General features: G+C 46.4%; 1 protein-coding gene and 1 long non-coding RNA gene across 14 annotated transcripts in view; one reads left to right on the top strand and one right to left on the bottom strand.

Annotated features, from left to right (window-relative positions):
- The window catches only part of TMEM44 (transmembrane protein 44), a 122,065-nt gene that overhangs the window by 9,647 nt on the left and 85,835 nt on the right, over window positions 1–26,583 (top strand). For 11 of the 13 annotated variants that reach the window (XR_009185520.1, XR_009185519.1, XR_011648639.1 and 8 more), the window contains exons 6-9: window positions 1,053–1,223; window positions 2,151–2,282; window positions 5,172–5,276; window positions 10,416–10,574. Coding sequence is in view for 10 of the 13 variants with exons in the window: in XM_071214689.1 (XP_071070790.1) it covers window positions 1,053–1,223; window positions 2,151–2,282; window positions 5,172–5,276; window positions 10,416–10,574 (567 nt within the window). In the remaining 3 variants the exon portion in view is untranslated. Of the gene's footprint in view, window positions 1–1,052; window positions 1,224–2,150; window positions 2,283–5,171; window positions 5,277–10,415; window positions 10,575–10,728; window positions 10,885–13,933; window positions 17,483–26,583 lie in introns of those variants that run through there. The other 2 variants (XM_058295575.1, XM_058295571.1) reach the window with 2 other exon arrangements.
- Window positions 10,763–14,742, bottom strand: LOC139438880 (uncharacterized). Its single transcript, XR_011648640.1, has 3 exons — window positions 14,652–14,742; window positions 11,498–14,157; window positions 10,763–10,845 (listed from the first exon to the last, which is right to left on the bottom strand). It is a non-coding gene; the product is annotated as an uncharacterized lncRNA (long non-coding RNA).

Here is a 26,583-nt window from a genome sequence, read left to right as displayed (position 1 = left end):
TGCCCCGCAGTCTGCCTGTGCTGCTGGCCCCCGGGGTGCTTCTGACCGTGCTGTTTTTATTAATCAGTCTTCAGGGTGGTGGGCCAGAAACAGGAGGCCTGGGAACAAAAGGAGAAGGAACACAGAGGGAAATGTCCCATTCCTGAGGATTCTTATTCAGAGTCAAAACAAAAATGGGGGAAATTGGCCAAAGCATGCTTTTTCCCCTGATTTTTTTCCATTCCCAAGGCCTATGTATCTCTAAATATGGTCTAGTGAGCAAACTAAATTATATATAATGTAATTTATAGATGTATATTAGTTAAAATATATGCTGTGTGATTATATACATTTTTAAATATAGTATTCTGTATATACACATACATGTATATATAAAGTAACTCTACTTGTTTGTTTTTTTTTAACCAAAATTACCATTTTTCGTTCCTCTCAAATATCCTCTTGGCTTCAAAGTTTTCAGAATATTATTTCTAATCTTACCCCAGAAAACCTGACCTCCTGTATCTGGCCTGGCTCAGAACCTGTGTGAGTAGGTGGGCTCAGGACGAAAAGGACCAGGCCTTGGTGCTTCACTATTCAGCCATTCACTTCTGCGTGTTCCCCCAGCCGACGTTCACGGCGCCCTGCCCAGCGCCAGGTGCAGTGGGCACTGAGATGGGACTCTCAGGACCTCCCAGTCTGTTGGGCAGATGGATGTGTAAAGAGCTAAGACATGAGCAGGGTGCAAGTTGCTCTGCTAGAGGGATGTCAAGTGATGGGGCCCAGAAGAGGGACACACTCACTCCCCTCAGGGTGGAGATAGTAAGTGGAAGTTTCCTGGAGTCAAATGCAAGGTGGGTTCTGAAGGATGAATAGGAGTTCACCAGGCAAAGGAAGCAGTTTGAGCAAAAGCTGGAAGCCCAATGGAAGTGATGCCCTTGGGCCTGGCCGTGGACAAGAGGGCTCCCCGCTCTGTCCCACCAAGCCACTCAGCCTGGGTCTCAGAATCCAGCTACAAAGCACACGGGGGTGTGACAGTGTTTCTCCACCCATCCCCTCTTCTCTCTGCCCAGTGCCGGGGTAAGACATTTCCCTCCATCCACCTGTGGACCCGGTTCCTGTCGGCCCTGGCTGGCCTCCTCTACGCCTCGGCCATCGTGGCCCATGACCGGCGGCCTGGATACCTGCTCCGGGCCACACCCTGGTTCCTGATTTCCCTTGGCCGTGCAGCACTGGACCTCGCCGTATCCACCCCAGGCCCGTGGGGGCTCAGCTCCCCGTGGTGGGCCCCTGCCATGCCCTCTTTCCCTCTTACTAGAGAAGACTCTTCGATCAGCCAGGAAGGTGGTTCGAAGGCTTTTGTGTTTTATTTCCTTTTTTTTCTTTTCTTTAAAATAAGAAAGTACCTCTGACTGGTGCTGAGACAGTGAAGGGGAGTGGAGAGATTCCTGGACTGGGGTCAGCAGACCCAGGTTCATGTCCGTTCTGCTTCCGCGAGGGGGTCTCACCCTGGGTGGGTCCCTGCCTTCCTGAGAACCGCCTGTTTCCTCACCTTGGCCTTGCCCTTCTCACAAGGCTGAGAGAGGGCTTTGCAGGCTGACCTCCCGTGCGGGGTAATTATTCCCTTGCTGTTCTCTGGGTGGTGGGGTCTGGCCTGGGGGGGCTGAAGTAAAAGCTGGCAGGTGCTCCCCTGGACAGATGCAGTCACCTGCTGAGCATCTATCTCCCTGGTTCCTGGCTCCCAGTGACCTTGGGATGAGAGCTTCAAGGGCAAGCTAAGCTCAGACGGGTGGGTGGAGATCCTCGGAGGTGCCGGCAGTGGGTAATCGCTCTCCTGTGTTCATGGCGCTGTGTGCGTGTGAAGAACCGGCCGACTTAGCATCAGTCCCTGTAAACTGGGCCCTTCGGGGAAGATTTTTTCAAAATGTTTTTGTTTGCCAGGTATTTAGCAAGTGCTTCTCAGGGGGCGGGGACTTGTGGGGGACAGGAGCACAGTCAGCCCTGGCCCTGCCCCGGCGAGCTGTGTCTGTGTGGGTGGGGGGTGCAGGCTGTGCAGGGGTGCCCCGGGGAGGGTGGAGCGCCAGCGTGGGGGAGGGCAGAGCAGGGCTGGCAGGGCAGGACTGGCGGTAGATGGGCTCCGCTTCCTTGTGCCTTAACTTCCACCACCTCAGATCATTTTCCTTTCCTGTGTGATGAAGAGCAAGATGAGTCGAGCTTTGGGGTTTGCCCCCGAAGCAAGAGACGGCCCCGACACCCAGGCCCTTCTGACCTCTGCAGAGAAAGACGAGGACGAGGGCCGGGAGGTGAGAGCTGAGGACGAGGTCTCACCAGCGGGGGTTCCGGCCCCATCAGTGTTTCCTGGGATGGAGCGGACCGAGGCGGGGAGCTGCCTGGGGATTTGGGGAGTCCCTCTGCACTTGGCCGCGGTCACCTTACAAACCTACTGTTTGTGCCCACAGCTAGGGTGACCCTGAATATAATCAGAGCCTCTATTTTCCCAATTATAATATTAAGTTTTTCTTTCTTTTTTTTATTTTTTATTTTATTTTTTTTATTTTTTATTTTTTTTAAAGATTTATTTATTTGTTTAATTTACCCCCCTCCCCCGGTTGTCTGTTCTTGGTGTCTATTTGCTGCGTCTTGTTTGTTTGTCCGCTTCTGTTGTCAGCGGCACGGGAAGTGTGGGCGGCGCCATTCCTGGGCAGGCTGCGCTTTCTTTTCACGCTGGGCGGCTTTCCTCACGGGCGCACTCCTTGCGCGTGGGGCTCCCCTACGCGGGGGACACCCTTGCGTGGCACGGCACTCCTTGCGCGCATCAGCACTGCGCATGGCCAGCTCCACACGGGTCAAGGAGGCCCGGGGTTTGAACCACGGACCTCCCATATGGTAGACGGACGCCCTAACCACTGGGCCAAAGTCCGTTTCCCTCTTTCTTTTTTTTAAAGATTTATTTATTTATTTATTTATTTCTCCCCCCTCCCCCCACCCCAGTTGTCTATTCTCTGTGTCTATTTGCTGCATCTTCTTTGTCCATTTCTGTTGTCATCAGCGGCACGGGAATCTGTGTTTCTTTTTGTTGCGTCATCTTGTGGTATCAGCTCTCCGTGTGGGTGGCGCCATTCCTGGGCAGGCTGCACTTTCTTTCGCACTGGGCAGCTCCCATATGGGGCGCGCTTCTTGCGCGTGGGGCTCCCCTACGTGGGGACACCCCTGCGTGGCAGGGCACTCCCTGCGCGCATCAGCACTGCGCATGGGCCAGCTCCACACGGGTCAAGGAGGCCCGGGGTTTGAACCGCGGACCTCCCATGTGGTAGGCAGACGCCCTAACCGCTGGACCGAGTCCGCAACCAATATTAAGTTTTTCTGATCGCATAATAAGCATAATATACTTTTAATATAAATTCACATGCTACATAAATTTAGGTGTGGAATATATATAATTAATTGAGAAATAATGTACCTTTTCCACTCTTATATTTCATTTAAAAAAACACGTTCCAACTTGCATGCCTGTTTTGACATCTGCACCGCCCCCACCCTGGTTTTCCCGAGCGCGTCGTCATCACCACGCTGAGCCCTTTGGTCCAGCACTTTGTGAATCTGTGGGTGATGCTGTCTCTGGAAAGTCTTCTCAAGCCCCAGGGGCCCATTTATAATTGGGGTCACTACAGTGTAACTACTTACTCTATTGCTTTTGTAGTTTCCTCGCTTAGTTTTATTGTTCGGTGTTGCTTTTTTACCCTGTATTGCTACAAAGCTGATCTTTAGAAGTGTTGTTTACAATAACATCCAACATTTACAATCATGTGGTCTTACCACCAGCAGTAGTTAATACACCAGTGTAAATATATTTGTTGCCTTCCTTTACTGATTTATGCCCACTTTTTTTTTTTTTAGCGGTATTGGGGATTGAACCCAGGACCTTGTACATAGGAAGCAGGTGCTCAAACCACTGAGCTACACCCGCTCCCCCCTTTATTTATTTAGTCAGGTGACGTCTATAAGGAACCAGGACTTTGTCTGATTGAGATAATTTGTCTTCATTAAAAATTTCTTGGGGAGTGGATGTGGTTCAAGCAGTTGAGTGCCTGCTTCCCATAGGGGAGGCCCCGGGTTTGTTTCTGATGCCTCCTGGAAAAAAAAAACAAACAAGCAAAACAAACAAAAGCAACTCAGGGGAAAAAAAGCTCTTGGTTCAAATAACCAAGTAAGTACTTTGGAAAAAAATCCAAAAACTCTCCTCCCCATTACCTGGGCTCATCACTGCACTAGGTTCCCCATACCTAGAACAGGAATTGGCTGTGAGCTAACCAGGTCCTTTCTAGCTAGAAGGAAGAAAGCAGGTGCATTTGGACAGATAAAAAGGAAAGTTACTCACCTGAGTGCCCTAGGCTTAACATTGTAATCTGACTGTGAGTTTGGGTTATAGAAGATAGTGGTGTATAATATGCTACTTCCTATGACAAAGGTGAACGTAATTTGTATAGGTGCTTGGACCAAAGATGGAAGTTTCTATGAAGTCTCTAACAGAAGCTATTTTCATTTCATTCTAACAAATGTTATGAAATGATATTCCCAAGGGAAGCTAACATATTTAAAGAGATCCCTGTGTGTCTTAGTATTCTGAAGAGAGGAAATAGAAGCTTTTGGAATCTTTCAGCAGTCCTTTATAGCACTGGTTCCCAGCACCACCTGAGAATTTGTTAGAAATGCATGAAACTGAGGGCGGCGTCGGCAGCCTGTGCTCTCACAAGCACACTGGGTGCTTCTGATGCCCTCTACAGCTTGAGAACCACTGCTTTACAAAAGCATTTATTTAGCACCTACTGTAGTGGCTCCCAAACTTTGCTGCAATTAGAACCTCTTAGGGAGCTTTTAAAATATCCACTGCCCAGGTCACATCCCATACCAATTAAGTCAGAATATCTGGGGGCGGCAGCCAAACGTCAGCTTGCTGGAAAGATTTCCATGTGATTTAAGTGTGCAGCAAAGTTTGAGAAACACCGACCTGCTTTGACTTCAAGGAGGTCACAATCTAGAGGAAGAAATAAGACATTTGAAGCAGAAAGTGAGATGTGCTGTAAAGAACAACCAGTATTTTGGGGGTCCTTTGGAAGAAAATTAGGCCTTTTTTTTTTATGTCTGCTTACTTTAAGAATTTCCCTTTCTATCTCCCTATTTCCATTTGAAAGAATTCAGATTGGGTGCCTCTCACCATGCTACCAAACTGCAAGCCACTCAGGACAATGGCAGCCATCAGTCACTACATGGAACTGACCATCGAGCCTGTGCAGCAGGTGAGTGCCAGGGGCCACGGCCAGTCCTCCAGAAGGGTGGGAAACAGTCATGGAAGGCTCCCCGGAGGAGGCAGCACTTTAGTTGAAGGATGAGGCAGAGAAGCATGTGAAAAGAGGAAGTAACCCTCCAAGGCTGCGGTGTGGGGGACAGATGGTGGGAGAGGGTAGAGGTGAGGGTGGAGTCTGGCTGTCATCCGGAGGGTGACAGGAGCCAGGGAGGTTTCAATACCAGAGACTCAACATCGGGCATGCATTTTAGAGCTGTCACTTGGGCACTGTGGAGGGTGGGCTAGGGGAGAGGAGATTAGAAGCCAGCAGGCAGTGAAGGACGGTTTCAGTTCCAGGAAAGAGGTGGTGAGGCCTGAACCAAGGCCACGGCAGTGAGCACTGGAGGGTGGGAGGGTGCAGGGTGAGGGGAGGGAGGAGGGAGGGTTGGAGAAAAGGGAAGGGGTGAGGAGAAGTCCCCACCGCTCACCCAGACTGCCCTTGTAGGGTCACCAGCGGCCTCCAAGGGACTAAATCCAGCGGTCGTTTCCATTCTAGTCACGTCCATCTCCGTTGGCCACTGGCTCCTTCTGGGTTCCAGGCCCCGCGCTCCCGGCATTCTGCCACCCTCACCCCCTCTTCCTCCAGCTCGCCTGTGGACTCCTCTCGTAAGCCTGGCTTTTGAAGTTGGAGGACCCCCCGCCGTGTCCGAGGAAGGGCACCCTTCTCTCTGTGTCCTCATCAGCCCCACAGGCCCAGAGATTTAAATACCCCCTCCTGGCTGCAATCCCTCGTTTGCAAATCCTTCTTTTCCTTCTCCCGCAGTTCCAGTCTCGATTGCCCAGCTGCCTATTTCACATCGCCGTGGGGCATCTTTCACTTACTATGTCCGAAAGAGAATTCTGGATTTTCATACTCTGATTGGCGCCTCTCCCTTCTTCTTCACCCCAGGAAGTGGCAGGTTCATGTAGCTGTTCAAGCCCAAAATTCCTTGCATGGCCTCGTTACCGCCTCCCCCGACCCCCGTCGATCCATTTGAAAGTCTTGCACACACCCGCTTTAGCATCTATCTGAAGTCAAGGACCTACTCTTCCTTCCCGCTTCTACCCTTGCTTCATCCCCTCCACCTGCACTGAGCAGCTGGAAGGATCTTTTGCAGATAGAAATGACATCTTGTCCACTCTGTTGTGTAAAGCACTCCCTGCCTTCCTGTTTCATCCAGAATAGAAACTAAACTTCAAAAATAAAATCTAAGACTTCCAAGACCTCGTGGTCCAGGCGCTCGCTCCCTTGGCCTCGCCTCCCTCCTCTCTCTGCTTTGTTCCCTCCTCTTTAGCTGCACATGGGCTCTCTCCTTTGCTCTGCCTAGCCTGCGCCTCCCCATTTTTCACAAGGCTGCCTCTTCTTGTCTTCAGATCTCAACTTAAATGTCACCTTCTCAAAAGACCTTCCAGGCCCACCCTGTCAGAAGGAGCCTCCACCCCTCTATCATCTTACCTTCTTTTATTGTCTCTGCAAAGCACTTATCACTATCTCTTACTTTTGTTTGTTGTCTGCCTCCTCCTACTAGGATGTGAACTCCAAAGGGGCTTTCTTTGTCTGTTTCCCTCTGGTCTTTTTTTTTTTTTTAAGATTTATTTATCCTCCCCCCCCTTGTCTGTTCTCTGAGTCTATTTGCTGCGTCGTCTTCTTTGTCCGCTTCTGTTGTTGTCAGCCACACGGGATCTGTGTCTCTTTTTGTTGAGTCATCTTGTTGTGTCAGCTCTCCATGTGTGCAGCGCCATTCCTGGGCAGGCTGCACTTTCTTTCCTGCTGGGCGGCTCTCCTACAGGGTGCACTCCTTGCGCATGGGGCTCCCCTATGCAGGGGACACCCGTACGTGGCATGGCACTCTGCGCGCATCAGCACTGCGCATGGGCCAGCTCCACACGGGTCAAGGAGACCCGGGGTTTGAATCGCGGACCTCCCATGTGGTAGACGGACGCCCTAACCACTGGGCCAAGTCCGCTTCCCTTCCCTCTGGTCTTGATGACACCTTACTACCTAGCACCTGTTGTGCTCTCAGTAAAGGTGTTTTGAACACCCAGAGTTGGAAGTGGTTGACGTCCCTGGTGGGCTACCCAGGGACACACTTGTGCCCAGAGTTTGGGCTGGAGAGGAAGTTTTACTCTGTTTTATTTCCTGGGAGATTGGGTGCAAACACAGGCATACCTTGGAGATCTTGCAGGTTTGGTTCCAGATCACCACAATAAAGAGAATAGTGCACTAAAGTGAGTCACATGAATTTTTTTAGTTTCCCAGTACATATAAAAGTTATGTTTATACTAAGTGTGCAATGGCATTGTCTAAAAAAAAAAACCAATGCACATACCTTAATTAAAAATACCCTTTTGCTGAGAAATGCTAACCACCATCTGTGCCTTTTGTACTGAAATGGCGCCGATACACTTGTTCCACGCAGGGGGCCACAAACCTTCAATTTGTTAAAAACGCACTGTCTGCCCAGCTCCATAAAACAAAGCACAATGAAACGAGGTGTGCCTGTGCTCCTGTGTGTGAGGTAGTGAAGTTCAGCGAGATTGAGAACATGCTTTCAGAATGAAGAGCCTGCTTCCATGCCCTCAGGAAAGCACAGGGAACTCTGGCAGCATCTGATCACAGCTCTGCACTGTAAATTTTCAAATCATGAAACTTCTGAAAAATAATAGGGCAAAGGTTGCATTCACTTTAACACTGCAGCACCTGAATCCTGAGTGGATTCCTGCTGGGGAACAAAACAATTCCATGGGAGAAGGGAGAGTGTGATTCTCTTCCACTTGGAGCAAATTCTTCCACCCTGCCTCTTCCCTCTGTGTCCACCAGATGGCGACAGATGCCTCTGAGACATCACCCTGCAGGTGCCTGGAAGCCCCGCCCCCCGTCAGCCCCAAGGGCGCCCGTTCCCATAGTAGTCTTCTTGAGGGCTGACTACTTGTCAGACTCTGAGTAAGTAGTAAAGGCCAACACTCAATTGGGGCCCCTTAGGGGCTGGGGTACTGTTCTAAGGACTTTACGTGGATTAATTTAGTCCTCCCAGCCAAACCCTGAGATATAATCTTCACTTTACAGATAAAGAAGATGGGGCACAGAGAGGTTAAGCAACTTTCTCAAGATCACCCAGTTTATAAGTCAAGGATTTCAGACCTGCCTCTACCAGAATCTGTGCCCTTGACCACTACTCTATACTCTCTTACTCGGTATAATGGCTGACAGCAAATAAGCATTTGGTACATTGTTGCTATTTTTTATTAGTAGTAATATAATAGTATAATAATATTATTGTTTTTGTTATTAGTCATATAAACTTTCATAATATCCCCATGAAGTAGAAACTATTATCCCCAGGTAAGGCTGAGATACAGAAAGGTTAAGCCCTGTAGTTAGAAAACCACAGCTTCGCACTGAGCCTGTCGGCTTCTAGGCCCTGCGTGTTTACAGAGAGCTTGTGCTCTAGGCTGCCGTTCATACGTGCTCAGTTAGCCTTCTAAGGAGAACATCTCGATCCTGGCATGGTTGTGGTGAAATAGGGACCCCGTTGGCAGTGTGCTTTAATATAACTCCCACTTGGAAACGGGTAACAAGAACCACAGAGGTGCTCCCTTGTTTCCAGCAGTCCCCTCCCAGGCACAGGGCCCGGGGAGAGAATCCAAGAGCACAAGGAGAGCCGCCACTCCTTCAGGCTGAGCCTGGGAGGGACTGGGGACACGCAGGCCAACTGCCTGCCATTAGCTGGAGGCTTTTGGAAATTCCATTTTGTCTGTTGACATGGGTGTGGTCAGGTCCTGGAGAAACTGACACCATTGATCACTTGCTGGCTGGGAGGCTTCTGTGCCCGCCGACACCCCCCTCCACCCCATCCCCTCAGAGGGCCGCAGGAAGGTTTCTGCTTCAGCCTCTGTCTGAGGAGGGGCAGCACCAACCCGTGCTCCTGAGCGGCTTCCCGGCGCTGCTTTTGCTTCCTTTCTGCCTCTCTCTGCCATTCCTCTGACCTGCACAGGAAGCTGTGCACTTAACCCATCGAGGGCTGGAGCTCTGTTTGGTTTAGGGTCCAGTAAGTAGCTGTTCTTCTCAGTGTCCAGGGCATTTACATCGAGCCTTGCAACACCCCTTCAAAGGGGGCAAAGCAGGGATCATCACCCCTTTTATAGATTAGGGAAACTGGGGCTCAGAAAGAATAAGTGTCTTTCTGAGGTCACTGGTTACATAGTGGAAGATGCAGGTGCAGAAGGTAAGGTTGTTTGCCTTGTCATGTGTCTTTGGGATGGCCCGAATCCTGCAGGGCTCTGAGATCTGAGCAGACAGAGCTTTTCAGATCTCTGAGGAAGCCCCCCTCATGGGCCCTTTGGGAAGAAGCTCTTGTCTGAAATACAGGTGGATGACAGAGTGATGATAGGTATAGAGAGATGACAGGGAAGGGAAGGGGAAGGGAGGGGAGGGGAGGGAAGGGCTTTCACAAGAAGTTTTTCTCCCTTAAATCTTCCCAATTTACTATGATATACTGCTGATGGGAGTGTGATTTGGTAAAGCCCCTGTGGAGTGCATTTTTGGCAGTGGCTATCCAAATTACAAATGCACATACCCTTTGACCCAGCAATTCCACTTCCAGGAATTTATCCTTTAAATACCCTGAAATCTTGACTATACAATGTAGTTTACTGCAGTCAGTGTTGATCATAAAAGCAAGAGATTGGAAACAACCTAAATGTCCATCAGCTGCAGACTGATTAAATAAATCATGAACACATATATGGTGCTACAAACACAAAAACAAACACATACACTTCTGATATAGACTGTCTCTAAGGCCTATTTTTAAGTAAAAAAAAAAAAGTGAGGTACAGCAGAGATAGTAGAACATGAAATCATTTACATAAATGGGAGTATCTCTATGCATTGGTTTGTATGTGTATAGACTACCTGGAAGGACATACAAGAAACAGAGCTGGCTGCTTCCGGGTTGGAAAACTGTTTGGCTAAGGGACAGAGGTGGAGGTAGACGATGTTACACTGAACACTCTCTTCTGCCCTTTGAATAATGAAGTATGCAAATATAGTGACAACGCGAAAATAAAGAAACTCAGCCTCCCTGCCTGCCCTTTCCCACACACCGTGCAGGCAGGCTGCAGCGCCAGCAGGCTGCCTGGCGATGGACAGACGGACACTGGAGTCATGTCCCTGCAGGAGCCCCCGTCCTACCCTCCGGTTCAGGTCATCCGGGCCCGAGTGTCTTCCAGCAGCTCCTCGGAGGTCTCCTCCATCAACTCTGACCTTGAGGTAGGTGGCCTTTGCCCGCTGGGCGGGGGCGTGGGTGTTGTCGTTCAGTGGCACTGCGGGGGGCGCTCTTTGGCTTCACTGCTCTTCCCTCCCTCACTGATGCCTATCCGGTGCCGAGAGGCTGTGCTTCTAAATAACCAGTCACCACCTGCAGGCCACCACATTCTGCCTGACCAATTTCTCAAACTGTGCCGCTCCTGAGAGGTTTCCATGGCCAAATTTGTCTGGGAAATACTGTGCTGTCTTGAAGAATCACTTGCGCATTCAAGTCCTGCAGAAATAAATGAATGATGTGAAAACTTTTTAAAAATCTCAGTGTTTCTCAAACCCAGTTGACTGTAAATGCCCCTCACCCCCAAAGGAATACCAGCCACATCCCTCCACACTCTTGGATGCGGAGGGCCACCATGCCTGGCACTGTTATAAACTACCTCATTTAGAATTTTTTGATCTGTAAGAGAGACCTATTTTGGCCTTTAGATTCCATAAATGAGTCTAGCTCTCAGGTCTGAGATGTCCAGTCACCCTGGGCACCATGCTCTAGCTCTCCTCTCTGTTCTGTGAGGAAGTTTCCATTGTCTAGGGGAAAAACTGAGAACAGCCAGTACTGCACTGGCCACGTGTGCGTCAGCAGATGCTTACTAGGTGTCCTTTTGGGGGGTAGGAAGGACAATCCTTCATTCTGACTTTGTGTCTTTTGTGTGTGTGTGTGTGTGTGAAAATCCCTTAGTTTCTTAAGGCTTCCTTTTAAAAAGTACCACAGATTAAGTGGCTTAAAACAGCAGGAATTGATTGTCTCACAATAGTGGAGGCTGGAAGTCTGAAATCAAGGTGCTGGCAGAGCCAGGCTCCCCTGAAGGGGACGTCCCTGGAGGCTCTAGGAGAGAATCCTTCCTTGCCTCCTCCAAGCTTCTGGCAGTTACCAGCAATCCTCGGCGTTCCTCGGCTTGTGACTGCATAACTCCGTCTCCTCCATGTTCTCCTTTTTCCGCTGTCTCCATCGCCACCTGGCATTCACCTCTCTGCCTGTGTCTCCTCTTCTGTCCTTATAAGGACACTGGCCAGAGGACCTCATCTTAACTTAACTAATTCCATCTGCAGTGACCCTATTTCCCAAGAAGGTCACATTCACAGATACTGGGGTTAGGACTTGAACGTATCTTTTGAGGGGACACAGTTCAACCCATAGCAATGCCCTTTGACGAAATGATGGTACTAGTAGGGAGGTGGATGTGGCTCAAGCAGCTGGGCTCCTGTCTACCATATAGGAGTCCAGGGTTCAATGCCCAGGGCCTCCTGGTGAGGGCAAGCTGGCCCGTGTGGTGAGCTGGCCCATGCAGAGTGCTGCCCTGCGCAGAAGTGCTGGCCCACGTGGAGAGCTGATGCAGCAAGGTGACTCAACAAAAAGAGACACAGAGGAGAGATAATACGAGATGCAGCAGAGCAGGGAGCTGAGGTGGCGCAAGAGAATGATCACCTCCCTTCCACTCTGGAAGGTTCCAGCATTGGTTCCCGGAGCCGCCTAATGAGAATACAAGCAGACACAGGAGAACACACAGCGAATGGACACAGAGAGCAGACAGTGGAGGGAAGGGGGAGAAATAAACAAATATTTGTAAAAAAATAGTGATAGTTGGGATTGAGTTTTTGGCTTTGGTTTTAATAGCCTTGTTTGGCAAAATAAATAATTAGCCACCCTGGGCAGTCCCCCAGATTTGTTGGATTTATACTGGACTCTGAAATCCAAAAGACCAGGGACTGTCAATGTGTGGAGTGACGTGGAGATCCTGGGCGTGCTGCTTGGGCCCTCACAGCCTGCCCCCACTGCGCGCTCCGCGCCTGTCCTCCCCCGGCCCTTGGCCTGGCCATGGACTCCTCTCCTGTCCCCAGGCCTCTGGGCGTTTGCTCCCCGAGTTCCTTCTGGCCCATTTCTACATGTCAGATGCTACCCAGATGCCGCCTCCTCTGTGAAATTTCCTCCCTCCCCCCAGAAATCAATGGCTCCCTCCCTGGGCTCCCGAGCACTTGGCTTCTAGCTCTCTTGCGCGACTTCCATTGTTTGCCCGGTAGCCGGTGAGCCCCCACCAGGCCGCGCATCAGGTTTTAGGGATGGGCCTGGGTGGCCGTCATCCTTCCTCTCTAGATCCCGGGGTACTGGCCGTCGAGAGCCGTGTTTTGAGTTAGTACGTCTGCGCCAGCCCGAATGCCATTTGGTCTGTGTGTCTTGACCATCTGCATCAGTCCTGTCTGAGTGTCCTCTGATCCAGTCGTAGAATTTGTAGGACACCCGATGCCCACGGCTCGGCAACCAGAGATCTAAGACCAAAGGGGAACAGTGAGCTTGCCAGCAGACTGCGGTCAGAGCAGAGACGGGGCGGTCAAGTGGGTGAGTCGGAGAGGGCCTGGAGAGGCGGCGGCGTTCCCTCTGTGGAACTCGGCCCGTTTTCACTGCCCCCCATCAGGGAGGTAAGGCTTGGGCTGCAGCTTTGAAATCTGTGGAACTCTGTGGCTCGTCTGGGCCATCTCTCTGTTTTGCAGTCCTTGCTCTTCCTCTACTCTATGATCCAGTTTTGAGGAATCTATTTTTTAAGATACGGAAGTTCTAAGGGGATGGGGTCACACTCTATGTGGAAATGAATGCTTCCGCATGTGTTTAAAGGAAAGTATTTTTGAGGCTTGGCTGTCTGCCTCCCCATCAACACCCTGCCCCCAGCAGAGACCTCTCTCTTCACTCCCTAAAAACACACTTATACTGCCAGTGGCAGTTACCCAGATCCTATGAAGGGGTGATTTAAAACTTAATACATATACTATAAGGCAAACAGGACTGTAAGTCTCCACAATATAGACTGTTTACTGTAAGAGCAGGAGACATTGTTTTTTTTTGGGTATGTGATTCATTGGACCTTCTGGTAATCTATATTTTCTTTTTTTTTTTCATTTATTTCTCTCCCCTTCCCCCTGTTGTCTGCTCTGTGTCTACTTGCTGGTGTTCTTCTGCGTCCGCTTGCATTGTCAGGCGGCCCTGGGAAATTGCCTCTCTTTTTGTTGTGTCATCTTGCTGCGTCAGCTCCGTGTGTGTGCAGCACCACTCCTGGGCGGGCTGCGCGTTTTTTTTCACGCAGGGTGACAGTTCTCGTGGGGCGCACTCCTTGCGCGTGGGGCTCCCCTATGTGAGGACACCCCTGCGTGGCAGGGCACTCCTTGCGCACGGCAGCACTGCGCGTGGGCCAGCTCCACACGGGTCTAGGAGGCCCTGGGTTTGAATCTTGGGCCTCCGTATGGTAGGCAGACGTTCCATCAGTTGAGCCACGTCCGTTTCCCTATATTTTCTTAAAAGTAGTACATGTTCTTTGTAGAAAATTTTGCAAGTGGAGAAATGTGAAGAAGACCGTTAACCATAAGCCTCCGCACTGACGTCTGCCTCCCGGTGGTGGGATCAGGAGCGCTGGGCTCGCCCCTGGTTTTCAAGCAGCATTCCTTCAACAGCCTGGTTCGCTTGTGGCTAAGAGTGAGAAGGTGTCTTGGCAGATTCGTGTGCCATTGCATTTCACCTGGCTTTGAGTCATTCGTTCAGTGTTTTCTGAGGATGGAATTTGAAAGAAGAGTGTAAACACAGATGGCCTGCCGCAGCCCCTCCCCAGGCGGGAGTGGCGGGGTGGCTGGTCACGTGGGGCGTCTCGCCCTCCCGAACTCCCCAGGAGAGACTGCGCCGGCCTCGGGGTCACGTCCCCTGCTTAGGGAAGTCCTTGCTCCCAAGGCTGCACAGTTCAGCTATTCCACAGCCTCTGTCCCCCTCCAGGGCTGTGGCTGCCCCGGCCCCTCCTGCCCCTGGACTCTGACCACTGGGCTTCTCCTCCCTCAACCGCGGCCTGTGTTTCGGTTTGGCCACCTTGGTCGATAAGTGAAGGCTCCCTGGCCGCCTGCTGCCGAGGCCTGTGGGCTGGGACGGTCTCTTGGTCAAGGTGATGTCTTATCTCTTGGGTGGCCCTTTATGAATTTGTGCCTTAACTGTCAGAGCGTGGTTGTGTGTCCATGTTCTTGGGGGATTTCTCGCCGCGCCCCCCGTGTACTCACCGTCTTGAATGTGCTAGGGAGGTGGAGAAATGAACAGTGCCTCAACAATACAGTGTCTCCACAGCACTCCACTTCCCAGAGTGTGTCTAGGTCCTTTAGTAAAACAAACAGGAGTCTTTGCTAAACAATGACTGAGTGCACTCATGTGCCAGGCACGGTATGTGCTGTACTTTGCAAGCTTGATTTTCCCTTAACCCTTACAGCTCTCAGGTAGGTAATTGCTATTCTGGCTTTTTAGAAGTGGGGTCTGGGACTCAGTGAGTTTAAGTGACATGCCCAGGAAAATGTCATCATCAGCATCATCATAGTAAGTGGTAGACCTGGGATTCGAACCCAGCTCTCCCTGGCTCTGAAATCTCTGTTGCTAACCACTGTGCTCCCCTGCCTTGGCAAGTACTCATGTGCAGGGTGGTGGGCAGGACCAGGCCTGTGGTGGTTTGGAGCTGGATGTACCCTGGAGAAACGTGTTCTTAAACCTCACCCATTCCTGTGGGTCTGAACCATTGTTACGACGTAGGACCTTCTGATGAGGCTACTTCGTCAGGAGGCCCACCTCAGGCTTAATCCTGTTACTGGAGAATGAAATTCAGACAGAGAGAGGAAGCCACAGGGGGAGCAGCCAGAAGCAGAACATCATTGGAACCCGGAAGAGAAGAGAGGCCAGGAGATGCCATGTGGTGAGGACCGCGGATTGCCGGCAGCCAGTCTTCAGGGAGAAAGTCTGGCCTTGACCAGGCCTCCATGTGGACCTTCCCTTAGCCTCAAAAGCCTGAGCAAATACATCCCAGTGTTTAAGCCCGCCCATGTCATGGTATTCGCTTGAGCAGTGCAGGAGCCTCAAACAAGGTCTGATATCCATTATTCCCACTTCACGGAGGAGAAAGTGGCCTCTGCTCAGGGCTCTTCCCACTCACCTGGGCTCTGCCTCTCCGTGCTTTGGGAGAGCCCTGTCCATCAGCATCCGGTGATGTCCGAACGTGAGGAGGATCGAGGACAGACGCCGATGAGGCTGTGGAGCTCTGGTAGAAGGAGGATTGGGTTATTTTCACCTTTCTTCAAGTGTCTGCTGGCTGGACTGGTCCGGCCCCCAGTGAGTGACGTGAGAGCCTCAGTGTGGCCCTGTACGGTGGAGAGGCTGTTCTCCTTTAGTTCATCCCCCTGCCGGGAAAGCCGCCCGAGGCAAACTGACTAGATGTTGGGTGACGCTTACTGAGCTCCTGCTGTCCTGTGTCCCCAGCAGCGTAGGGGTGGGGACAGCGTAGGGGTAGGGGTGGGGACACCGAAGTTGCGAGGGAGTGGGGCTTCCAGGCGTGGCCTTCTCACTCCAAGGGCAGGCAGCACCCTCTTACGAGTGCAGGGTTGACTTGCCCCTCGAGGTGAAACTGCTAAAGGGTACCATGTTCTACCCTGTTTTTACCTAATGGGAGGCCTGGGTGTTGGTGCAGCCAGAGACTTGGAAAACTGGCAAAAGACCAAAAACTTGCTTTGTGAAAGGCCTTATTTTAAAAGGCTTTAAAGGTTTCCTTTTTTTTTTTTTTTAAGCCTCTGGAGTCAAGAAAGATTGAGTTCAGCTTTTGGGGCAAAAGAGCTTTTAGTCACTTTTTTCATTTTGTGCTGCCCAGCAGTGCCGTTGTCCCAGTATAAGAAGCTTTATGAGAATTCTGCGAAAAGGCCATTTCTGTCATTGGCACAAAATCTGCATGTTGCAGAGTGACTGTCAATGGAGCTGGAGCGTGTCTGTGCACATAATACACACCCCAGGGAAGAAGAGCAGTGCGGGGAGTTTTGGGCAGTTAGATGAGAAAATAAAGCTTGCAAAGGTGAAACAGTGCTCGCCCCTGGGGCAAGTTCTAAATAATTGGTTAATTAGGTAACTACAAATGTTGTATGGGTTTAAAAAAAGAAGGAAGAAAGAAATAGAAGGGATGAGATTTTGAGAGCATATGGTGCAATCTTTTAAAGTCTATGAGGTACCAGGTCAAAATTAATCTAATGAAATTCAGGGGAGAAGTGAAGCTAGTATATGGTCAGTCTTTAAACTTCATCCTCGCTCCTGAGCCCAACACTGTCTCACCGCCCCAAGCCTGGGGACGGTCACTTCTCGCCTAAAGAAGAGGAAGGGTTTGGACAAAACGATGTCTGAGGGCCCAGTCAGCTCCCATAGCCTAAATTTATGCCTGCAAAGGACCCTGTTTTCTCAGAAACTAAGACATACCCCAAACCCTTCAGGGACAATGGAAAAGTTACCACATATCCTGTAGACATGACCTAGAGGATGAAAAAGTACCCTTTAGAAGTGAGGTGAATTAAAATATGGTTCATGGGGTTGATGGAATCATGTTCCTGAAGATCATTTAAGGATGCGGGAAAATTGTCATTATGTTAAGACACAGTAACTTTATAGAGGTTCTCTTTTGGGGGTAGGATTATGGGAGATCTTTATTCAACTGGAAAATTTTCTATAATGAATATGTTTTGGTCTTGAAATGAGGAAAAACTGTAAAATATTATCATTTTCACTTTAGGTTTTTGTTTTGCTTTATTTGTTTGGGCGGAGGGTGGCATGGGAGGAGACCTGAGTTACTTCATAGACACATTATCACTGGTTTAAAAATAACTGGAAAAGAGGAGCAGATGTGGCTCAAGTAGTTGAGCACCTGCTTCCTACATGGGAGGTTCCAGGTTTGGTTCCTGGTGCCTCCTAAAAAAAAAAGAAAAGAAAAAACCAATTCAGAGTAGCCGATTTGGCTCAGAGTTGAACACTGGCTTCCTACACATGAGGTCCCAGGTTCAAGTCCTAGTCCCAGGTGCCTCAAAAAAAAAAAAAAGAAGGAAAAGAAAAAAAGTAACTAGAAAAAGAAATCCCAAGTATTAACACCACCAGAGGACACTCTTCCCAAATTGTAGACTATCTTTGATGCTGAAGATTTGGAAAGGAAGTCTGATGATTTGTTTCCATCCAGTTGGAGGACTCCAAGCCTATTTATCCATCATCCATCCACCTAGCTAACTTCACATTTTTTATTTTGAAATTAATTTTAGATTTATAGATAAGTTGCAAAATTATACAGTGAATTTCTGTCTTCTTCATGCAGTTTCCTGTAACAATGATTACATTTGTCAAAACTAAGAAATTAACATTGGTATATTACTATTATCCAAACTACAGACTTTTATTTTTATTTCACCAGTTTTTCTACAAATTGTTCTTTTTCTTGTCCAGGATACAATCCAGGATATATATTGCTTTTTTCTTTTTCCATTTTAACAAGCAAACAAAATGCTCTTTCACTCTGGTAACCACAAATTACCATTTATATTTCGCATGAGTATAAGTGTGACAGTTTGAAGTTATTTTAAGAATCCCCAAAAGAAAAAGATCGTGTTCCTGAACTGACCATTCTTGTGGGTGTAGGGCCCGTTTGATTGGACTATGTCAGTAAGGCATGACCCAGGTTGGGTCGTTAGCCTCTTGCTGGAGCTTTATATAAACAGAGACAAGAGAGAAACACATAGAGACAAGAAGTCACCATTTTTGGCCCTGCCATGTGAGAAAGGACTTGAAGACTGCCGGCAGCCAAAGCTTAGACATGGAGCCCCAAGAGGCTGAGCCCAAGGGTGAAGGTAGGGATCCAGGCCTCCATGTTGATTCGCTTCATGGCAGGATGCCAGGATCACCAGTAGCTACTTTGGTAAGGAAGCATCTCTGATAATGCCTTGATTTGGACATATCATGGCCTCAGCACTATAAGCTTTTAGCCCAGATAAAATCTCCATTATAAAAGCCAGTCTATTTCTGGTACTTCGCTTCAGTAGCCCTGTGGCAAACCAAAGAAAGGTGTAGGTTAGCAGTTTTCCTCTCTAATATCTCTTATTGCCATTACATTTTTAAAGATTATTTAGCTTTTTGAGCCCCCACTTTATGCCATTTACATTCTCCTATCTTTTGCAGTGTGTGTGCCATTCTCATTTTTAGTAATTTTTTGTCTCCTCCAATTAATCTGTTTTCTTTAAGATTTATTTTTTATGTATTTCTCCCCTTCTCTCCCCCTCCTCCCACCCTGTTGTCTGTTCTCTGTGTCTATTTGCTGTGTGTTCTTCTGTGTCCGCTTGCATTCTTGTCATTGGCACCAGGAATCTGTCTCTTTGTTGTGTCATCTTGCTGCGTCAGCTCTCCGTGTGTGCAGCACCACTCCTGGGCAGGCTGTACTTTTTTCGTGTGGGGTGGCTCTCCTCGTGGGGTGCACTCCTTGCATGTGTGGCTCCTTTACACAGGGGACACCACTGCGTGGCACGGCACTCCTTGCACACATCAGCACTGCACGTGGGCCAGCTCACCACACGTGTCAGGGGGCCCTGGGTTTGAACCCTGGACCTCCCATATGGTAGGCAGAGACTCTATCAGTTGAACCAAATCTGCTTCCCTGTTTTGTTTTTTTTTTTTAGTTTAAATTTCCCCAGTAGGATGTCATTGAAAGATAAATAATAAGGGATTGCCCTCAATTCTGTATATGTAACAGTGGCATTGTGCTTAGAATTTTGTTTTAAATCCTTATCTGTACATACTGGATGTACTGGAGTATTTACAGATGAGATGGTTTACTTTAAGATAAAAATTTTTAAAATTAGGGCACTAGATCAAATAAAACAGGATGAGTCCATAGGTGTTCATTATATTATTCTTGTTCTTGTATAATTGAAAATTCTGTAATTAAAAATTACTTAAAAATTAAAAAAACTTTGTGAGAAGTAGGTTTACAGAAAATCATACAGGTAATACAAATTCCCATATAACCCACCTCACACACAGTTTTCCATGTTATTAACACTTTGCTTTAGTATGGTACCTTTGCTACAATTGATGACACAATATTACAAATATACTATTAACTTAGTCTATATTTGCCATTAGGTTTCAGTGTTCTATTGTCCTATGGTTTAAAACTTTTATTCCAGTAACATATATAAAACCTAAACATTCCCCTTTTAGCCACATTCAAATTTATAATTCAGTGATGCTAATTAAGCTACCATCACCACCATCCATTCCAAAACTTTTCCATCACCCCAAAAAGAAACTCTGTACATACCAATTAAGCATTAACTCCCCATTCCATACCCCAAACAAGGCTCACGGTAACCTATATTCTAGATTCTTACTCTATAAATATACTTATTCTCATTCCATATTGGTGAGATCATAAACTATTTGTCCTTTTGTGTATGGCTTATTTCACTCAATGTGATTTCTGTAAAGTTCATTCATGTTGCATGAATCAACTTCATTCCTTTCTACAGCTGAATAATATTCCATTGTGTCTGTATACCACTTTTTTTTTTTTAAGATTTATTTATTTATTTCTCTTCCCTTCCCCCCCACCCCAGTTGTCTGTTCTCTGTATCTGTTTGCTGCATGTTCTTTCTTTGTCCGCTTCTGTTGTTGTCAGCGGCACAGGAATCTGTGTTTCTTTTTGTTGTGTCATCTTGTTGTGTCAGCTCTCCGTGTGGGCGGCACCATTCCTGGGCAGGCTGCACTTTGTTCGTGCTGGGTGGCTTTCCTTATGGGGCGCACTCCTTGTGCGTGGGGCTTCCCTGCGCAGGGGACACCCCTGCATGGCAGGGCACTCCTTGCGCGCATCAGCACTGCGCATGGGCCAGCTGCACATGGGTCAAGGAGGTCCGGGGTTTGAACCGCAGACCTCCCATGTGGTAGATGGACGCCCTAACCACTGGGCCAAGTCCGTTTCCCTTTACCACATTTTGTTTATTTATCTGTTGATGGAGACTTGGGTTACTTCCATCTTTTGGGTATTGTGAATAATGCCATTATGAACGTCGGTATGCAAATACCTGTACAAGTCTCTGCTTTCAATTCTTTTGGGGATATACCTAGAAGTGGGATTGCCGGGTCATATGGTAATTCTATACTTAACTTTCTGAGGAACCACCAAACTGTCTTCCACAGTGGCTGAACCATTTTATTTTGCCGCCAGAATGAATGCATATTCCTATTTCTCCACATCCTTTCCAGCACTTGTAATTTTCCTTTGTTTCTTTAAGTTATTTAATAGTGACCATTCTAATGGGTATGAAATTGTATCTCATTGTGGTTTTGATTTGCATTTGCATTTCCCTGATGGCTAATGATGTCGAGCAGTTTTTCATGTGCTTTCTGGCCATTTGTATTTCTTCTTTGCTGAGATGTCTATTCAAGTCTTTTGCCCATTTTTCAATCGGGTTGTTTGTCTTTTTATTGTTAAGTTGAAGAATTTCTTTATATATTCCGCCTATTTAACTTGTATCAAATCAGCAGTTTCAAAATATTTTCCCCCATTGTGTAGGTTGTCATTTTACTTTCACGCTAATGGCCTCTGTGGCATGGACATTTTTAATTTTGAAGAGGTCCCATTTATTTATTTTTTCAATTTTCTAAGCAACCATTTCCTATCACAGTGTCTTGAAGATGCTTCCCTATGTTTTCCTCTAGGAGTTTTATAGTTCTGGCTCTTATATTTAGGTCTTTGATCCATTTTGAGTTAATTTTTGTATAAGGTGCAGGGTAGGGGGTCTCCTCTTTTTTGCAAATGGAGATCCACTCTATCCAGCACCAACTGATGAAGAGATTATTCTTTCTGAATTGTGTGATCTTTGCATCCTTGTCAAAAAACAATTGCCATAAATGTGAGGGTTGATTTCTGAGCTCTGAATTCTATATTGGCCTGTATGTCTGTCCTTGTCCCGGTACCATTCTGTTTTGATTGCTGTGGATTTGTAATAGTTTTTGTTTTGTTTTGTTTTGTTTTTGTTTTGTTTTGTTTTGTTTTGTTTTGTTTTGTTTTAGAAGGTACCAGGGATTGAACACTGAACCTTGTACATTAGAAGCAGGTGCTCAACCACTGAACTACATCCACTCCCCAAAGAGAGTTGGTTTTTTCATGTTTGATTGTTTTTAGGAGGCACCAGGGATTAAACCTGGGACCTCATACATGGAAAGCAGGTGCTCAGCTACTTGAGCTATATCCACTCCCTATAATAAGTTTTAAGATCAGCAAGTTGAACTTCCAACCTAATTCTTCTTTTCCAAGATGGTGTTGGCTATTTGGGGCCCCTTACCCTTCCATGCAAATTTGAAGATTGGTCTTTCCATTTCTGCAAAGAAAGTTGTTGGAATTTTTATTGGGATTGCATTGACTATATCAATTGTTTTGGGTAGGATTGACATCTTAACAATATTTAGTATTCCAATCCATGAACATGAAATATCTTTCCTTTTATTTAGGTCATCTTTGATTTCTTTTAGTAATGTCTTGGAGTTTTCTGTATACATGTCCTTTACATTGTTGGTTAGATTTATTCCTAGATATTTGATTTGTTTAGTTACTATTGTAAATGGATTTTTTTTCTTGGTTTCTTCTGATTGTTCATTGCTTGTGTATAGAAACACTACTGATTATAGGGTGTTGACCTTGTGTCCTTGTATGAGTTTGCTGAATTCGTTTATAAGCTCTAGGAGCTTTGTTGTGGATTTTTCAGGATTTTCTGTATAGAGGATTATGTCATCTGCAAATAGGGAAAGTTTTACTTCTTCCTTCCCAATTTAGATGCCTTTTATTTATTTTCTTGCCTAAATTCCTGGCACAAACTTCCAGTGTATGTTAAAGAACAGTGGTGACAGTAGGCATCCTTGTGTTTCACCATTAAATAGGATGTTAGCTATGGTTTCTTCATAAATACTGTCCATCATGTTGAGAAACTTTCTTTCTATTCCTTGTATTCTAAGTGTTTTTATCAAGAAAGGCTGCTGGGTTTTGTCAAATGCCTTTTCTGCATCGATTGAGATGATCATGTGGGTTTTTTCCTTCATTGTGTTAATGTGGTGTGTTACATTAATTGATTTCCTTAGGTTGAACCAACCTTGCATACCTGGATAAATCCCTCTTGATCATGGTATATAATTCTTTTAGTATGCTGTTGGATTCATTTTGCTAGTATCTTGTTGGTGGTTTTAGCAAATATATTCATAAGAGATATTGGTCAGTGATTTTCTTTTCCTGTGCTGTCTTTATCTGGCTTTGGTGTGAGGGTGATGTTGGCCTCATGGAATGAAGTAGGGAGTGTTCCCTCCTCTTAAAGTTTTTGGAAGAGTTTGAGTAGGATTGTTGTCAGTTCTTCCTCTAATGTTTGGTAAACAATCTTTGAAGAAATCTGGTCCTGGGCTTTTCTTTATTGGGAGATTTTTGATTACCGATTCAGTCTCTTTAATAGTAATTGATTTATTGCGATCTTCTATTTCTTCATGAATCAGTGTTTCAGTATGTTTCTCAGAATTTGTCCATTTCATCTAGATTATCTAATTTATTGGCGTACAGTTTAGAGTATCCTTTTACACTCCCTTTTAATTCAGTGGGGTTGGTAGTAATGTTCCCCTTCTCATTTCTGACTTTTGTTATTTGTATCCTCTCTCTTTTTTCTCTGTCATTCTAGCTAAAAGTTTGTCAATTTTAATTATCTTTTTAAAGAACCAACTTTTGGTTTTGTTGATTCTCTCAATTGTTTTGTTTTGTTTTCTTCTCTATTTCATTTATCTCTATTCTTTGTTATTTGCTTCCTTCTACACACTTTGGGTTTAGTTTGCACTTCTTTTTCTAGTTATAGTTTTGAGGACAGGGAGCAGATGTGCCTCAAGTAGTTGAGTGCCTGCTTCCCACATGGGAGGTCCTAGTTTCAGTCCCCAGTACCTCCTAAAACAAAAACAAACAACAAGCAAACAAACATAAAAACAAACTCAGGGGAGCCGATGTGGCTCAGTGATTGAGCACCGTCTTCCCACATATGATGTCGCAGGTTCAATCCCTGCCCCGGGTACCTCAAAAAAAAAAAAAAGGATTTGACATATGAAAGCCAAAGGATAAAATGGTTGAAGGAAGTAATGCCTTTACGGTAATAACATTGAATGTTACTGTAGTTAAACTCCCTGATCAAAAGACATAGGCTGGGAAGCAGGTGGGCTCCTGTGTACCATATGGGAGGCCCTGGGTTTGAGTCTTGGGGCCTCCTTGTAAAGGCAGGCTCACCCGCACACTGCAGAGAGCTACTGGCCCTGGCGCCACAGAGTGCCGCCGGCCAGCAAGCGCCACAGAGAGCCAACTCAGCAAGGTGACGCAAGGAAAAGGGAGACAAGCAAAAATGCAGAAGAGCATGCAGTAAATGGACACAGAGCAGACACAGTATGCTTGCAAGCAAGCCGCAAAGTGGGGGGGGGATAAATAAATAAAAATAAAATACAGACACAGAAGAACGACAGCAAATGGACACAGAGAGCAGACAGGAAGCAGAAAAATCTGCAGCGGGGGGGAATTAAGAAAAAAAAAGCATAGGCTGACAGAATGGATAAGAAAACATGAGCCATCCATATGCTGTCTAGAGGAGATTCATCTTAGACCCAAGGATCCATAGATTGAAAGTAAAAGTCTGGAAAAAGGTATTTCATGCAAATAGAAACCAAAAGAGAGCAGGAGTAGCTATGCTGGTGTCAGACGCGAACAGACTTTAAATGCAAAAAAAGTGAAAAGAGATGCAGAAGGTCATTATATATTAGTAAAAGGGACAATCCAGCCCATTTCAATAACCACAGGATACTTGAACTGCATGAACAGCTGCTGCTTGGGTGGATGTTTTGCTTCATCTTGGAGGCTTTCTTACTCCTCCATACTGGGCAGAGCCTGCCTGTGCCTTTCTCACACTCCTCAGTCCAGGGAGATCCCTCCTGTGTGAGGTGAGTGTGCTGGCCAGGGCTGAGGCAGATGGCTGTGGCTGGCTTGGCCGGTTGGTGTGGTAGAGTGTTTGATTTTGATTGTTTGATTTAGAGGAGGTCCCATTTATTTTTCTTTTGTTCCACATGCTTTGGGTGTTAGGTCCAAGAAACCACCACCTTACCACAAGGTCTTTAAGATGTTTCCCAACATTTTCTTCTAGTAGTTTTATGGTCCTGTCTTTTATAATTACATCTTTTATATTTAAGTCTTTGACCTAAATAAAGGTTTTTTATATTTATTTTATATTTAGGTCTTTTATATTTATGTCTTTTGTATTTATTTTATATTTAGATCTTTTATATATATGTCTTTGGCCTAAATATAAAAAATAGAAAATGTAAAAGGTGCTTCCCCATATTTTCTTCTAGTAGTTTCATGATCCTGACTTTTATATTTAGGTCTTTGATCCATTTTGAGTTGATTCTTTATAGGGGGTGAGACAAGGGTCCTCTTTCATTTTTTTCGTTATAGATACCCAGTTCTCCTAGCACCATTTGTTGAAGAGACAGCTTTGTCTCGTTAGCATGGACTTTGTAGGTTAGTCAAACACCAGTTGGCTGTAGAGGTGAGGTTTATTTCTGGACTCTCAATTCTATTCCACTGATCGATGTGTCTATCTTTATGCCAGTACCATGTTGTTTTGACCTCTGTAACTTCATAATATGTTTCAAGGTCAGGCAGTGAAATTCTTCCCATGTCACTCTTCTTTTTTAGAATGATTTTGGCTATTGGGGTGCACTTTCCCTTCCAAATGAGTTTCGTAATTGCCTTTTCTATTTCTGTAAAGTAGGCTGTTGGAATTTTGATTGGTATTGCATTGAATCTATAAATGAGTTTGGGTAAGATTGACATCTTCACAATATTTGGTCTTCCAAGCCATGAACATGGAATGTCTTTCCATTTGTTTAGGTCTTCATTGATTTCTTTTAGCATGTTTTGTAGTTTTCTGCATGTAGGTCCTGTACTTCTTCGGTTAAATAGATTCCTAGGTATTTGAGTCTTTTTGTTGCTATTGTAAATGGATTTTTTCCCTGATTTCCTCCTCAGATTGTTCAATACTACTGTCCAAAAACATTAGTGATTTTTGCATGTTGATCTTGTATCCTGACACTTTGCTAAACTCATTTATTACCTCAAGTGGCTTTGTTGTAGACATTTTAGAACTTACTTTCTTTTTTAAAAAGATTTATTTATTTATTTATTTCTCTCCCCTTCCCTCCCACCCCCCTGCCCTGGTTGTCTGTTCTCAGGTCTATTTGCTGCATCTTTCTTCTTTGTCCGCTTCTGTTTTCAGTGGCACGGGAATCTGTGTTTCTTCTTTTGTTGTTGTTACATCATCTTGTCAGCTCTCCGTGTGGGTGGTGCCATTCTTAGGCAGGCCACACTTTCTTTCGCGCTGGGCGGCTCTCCTTATGGGGCGCACTCCTTTACGCGTGTGGTTCCCTTACGTGGGGGACACCCCTGCAAGGCAGGGCACTCCTTGCGCGCATCAGCACTGCGCATGGGCCAGTTCTACACGGGTCAAGAAGGCCTGGGGTTTGAACCGCGGACCTCCCATGTGGTAGACGGACACCCTAACCACTGGGCCAAGTCCGCTTCCCAGAACTTTCTTAATATAGGAGCCTGTCATCTGCAAATAGTGAGAGTTTTACTTCCTCTTTTCCTATTTGGATGCCTTTAATTTTTTTTCTTGTCTAATTGTTCTAGCTGGAACTTCTGGTACAATGTTGAATAACAATGGTGACAGTGGCCATCCTTGTCTTGTTCCTGCTGTTAGAGGGAAAGCTCTCAACCATTCCCCATTGAGCACAGTGTTGGCTGTTTTTCATATATGCCTTTTATCATTTGAGGAATTTTCCTTCTATTCCTATCTTTGAAAGTGTTTTTATCAAGAAAGGATGCTGGATTTTTCAAATGCCTTATCTGCATTGACTGAGATGATCATGTGTTTTTTTCCTTCAAGTTGTTAATGTGGTGTTACGTTGATTGATTTTCTTATGCTGAAACAACCTTGCACACCAGGATTAAATCCCACTTGGTTATACATACAAGTTGCTTGAAATTCTGTTGCATCCTATTTGCAAGTATTCTGTTGAGAATTTTTGCATTTATGTTCA

Source organism: Dasypus novemcinctus, chromosome 4, assembly GCF_030445035.2.
Source record: "Dasypus novemcinctus isolate mDasNov1 chromosome 4, mDasNov1.1.hap2, whole genome shotgun sequence".
In the NCBI taxonomy this organism is placed as follows: Eukaryota; Metazoa; Chordata; class Mammalia; order Cingulata; family Dasypodidae; genus Dasypus; species Dasypus novemcinctus.
This window is presented reverse-complemented; position numbering and strand designations above follow the sequence as displayed.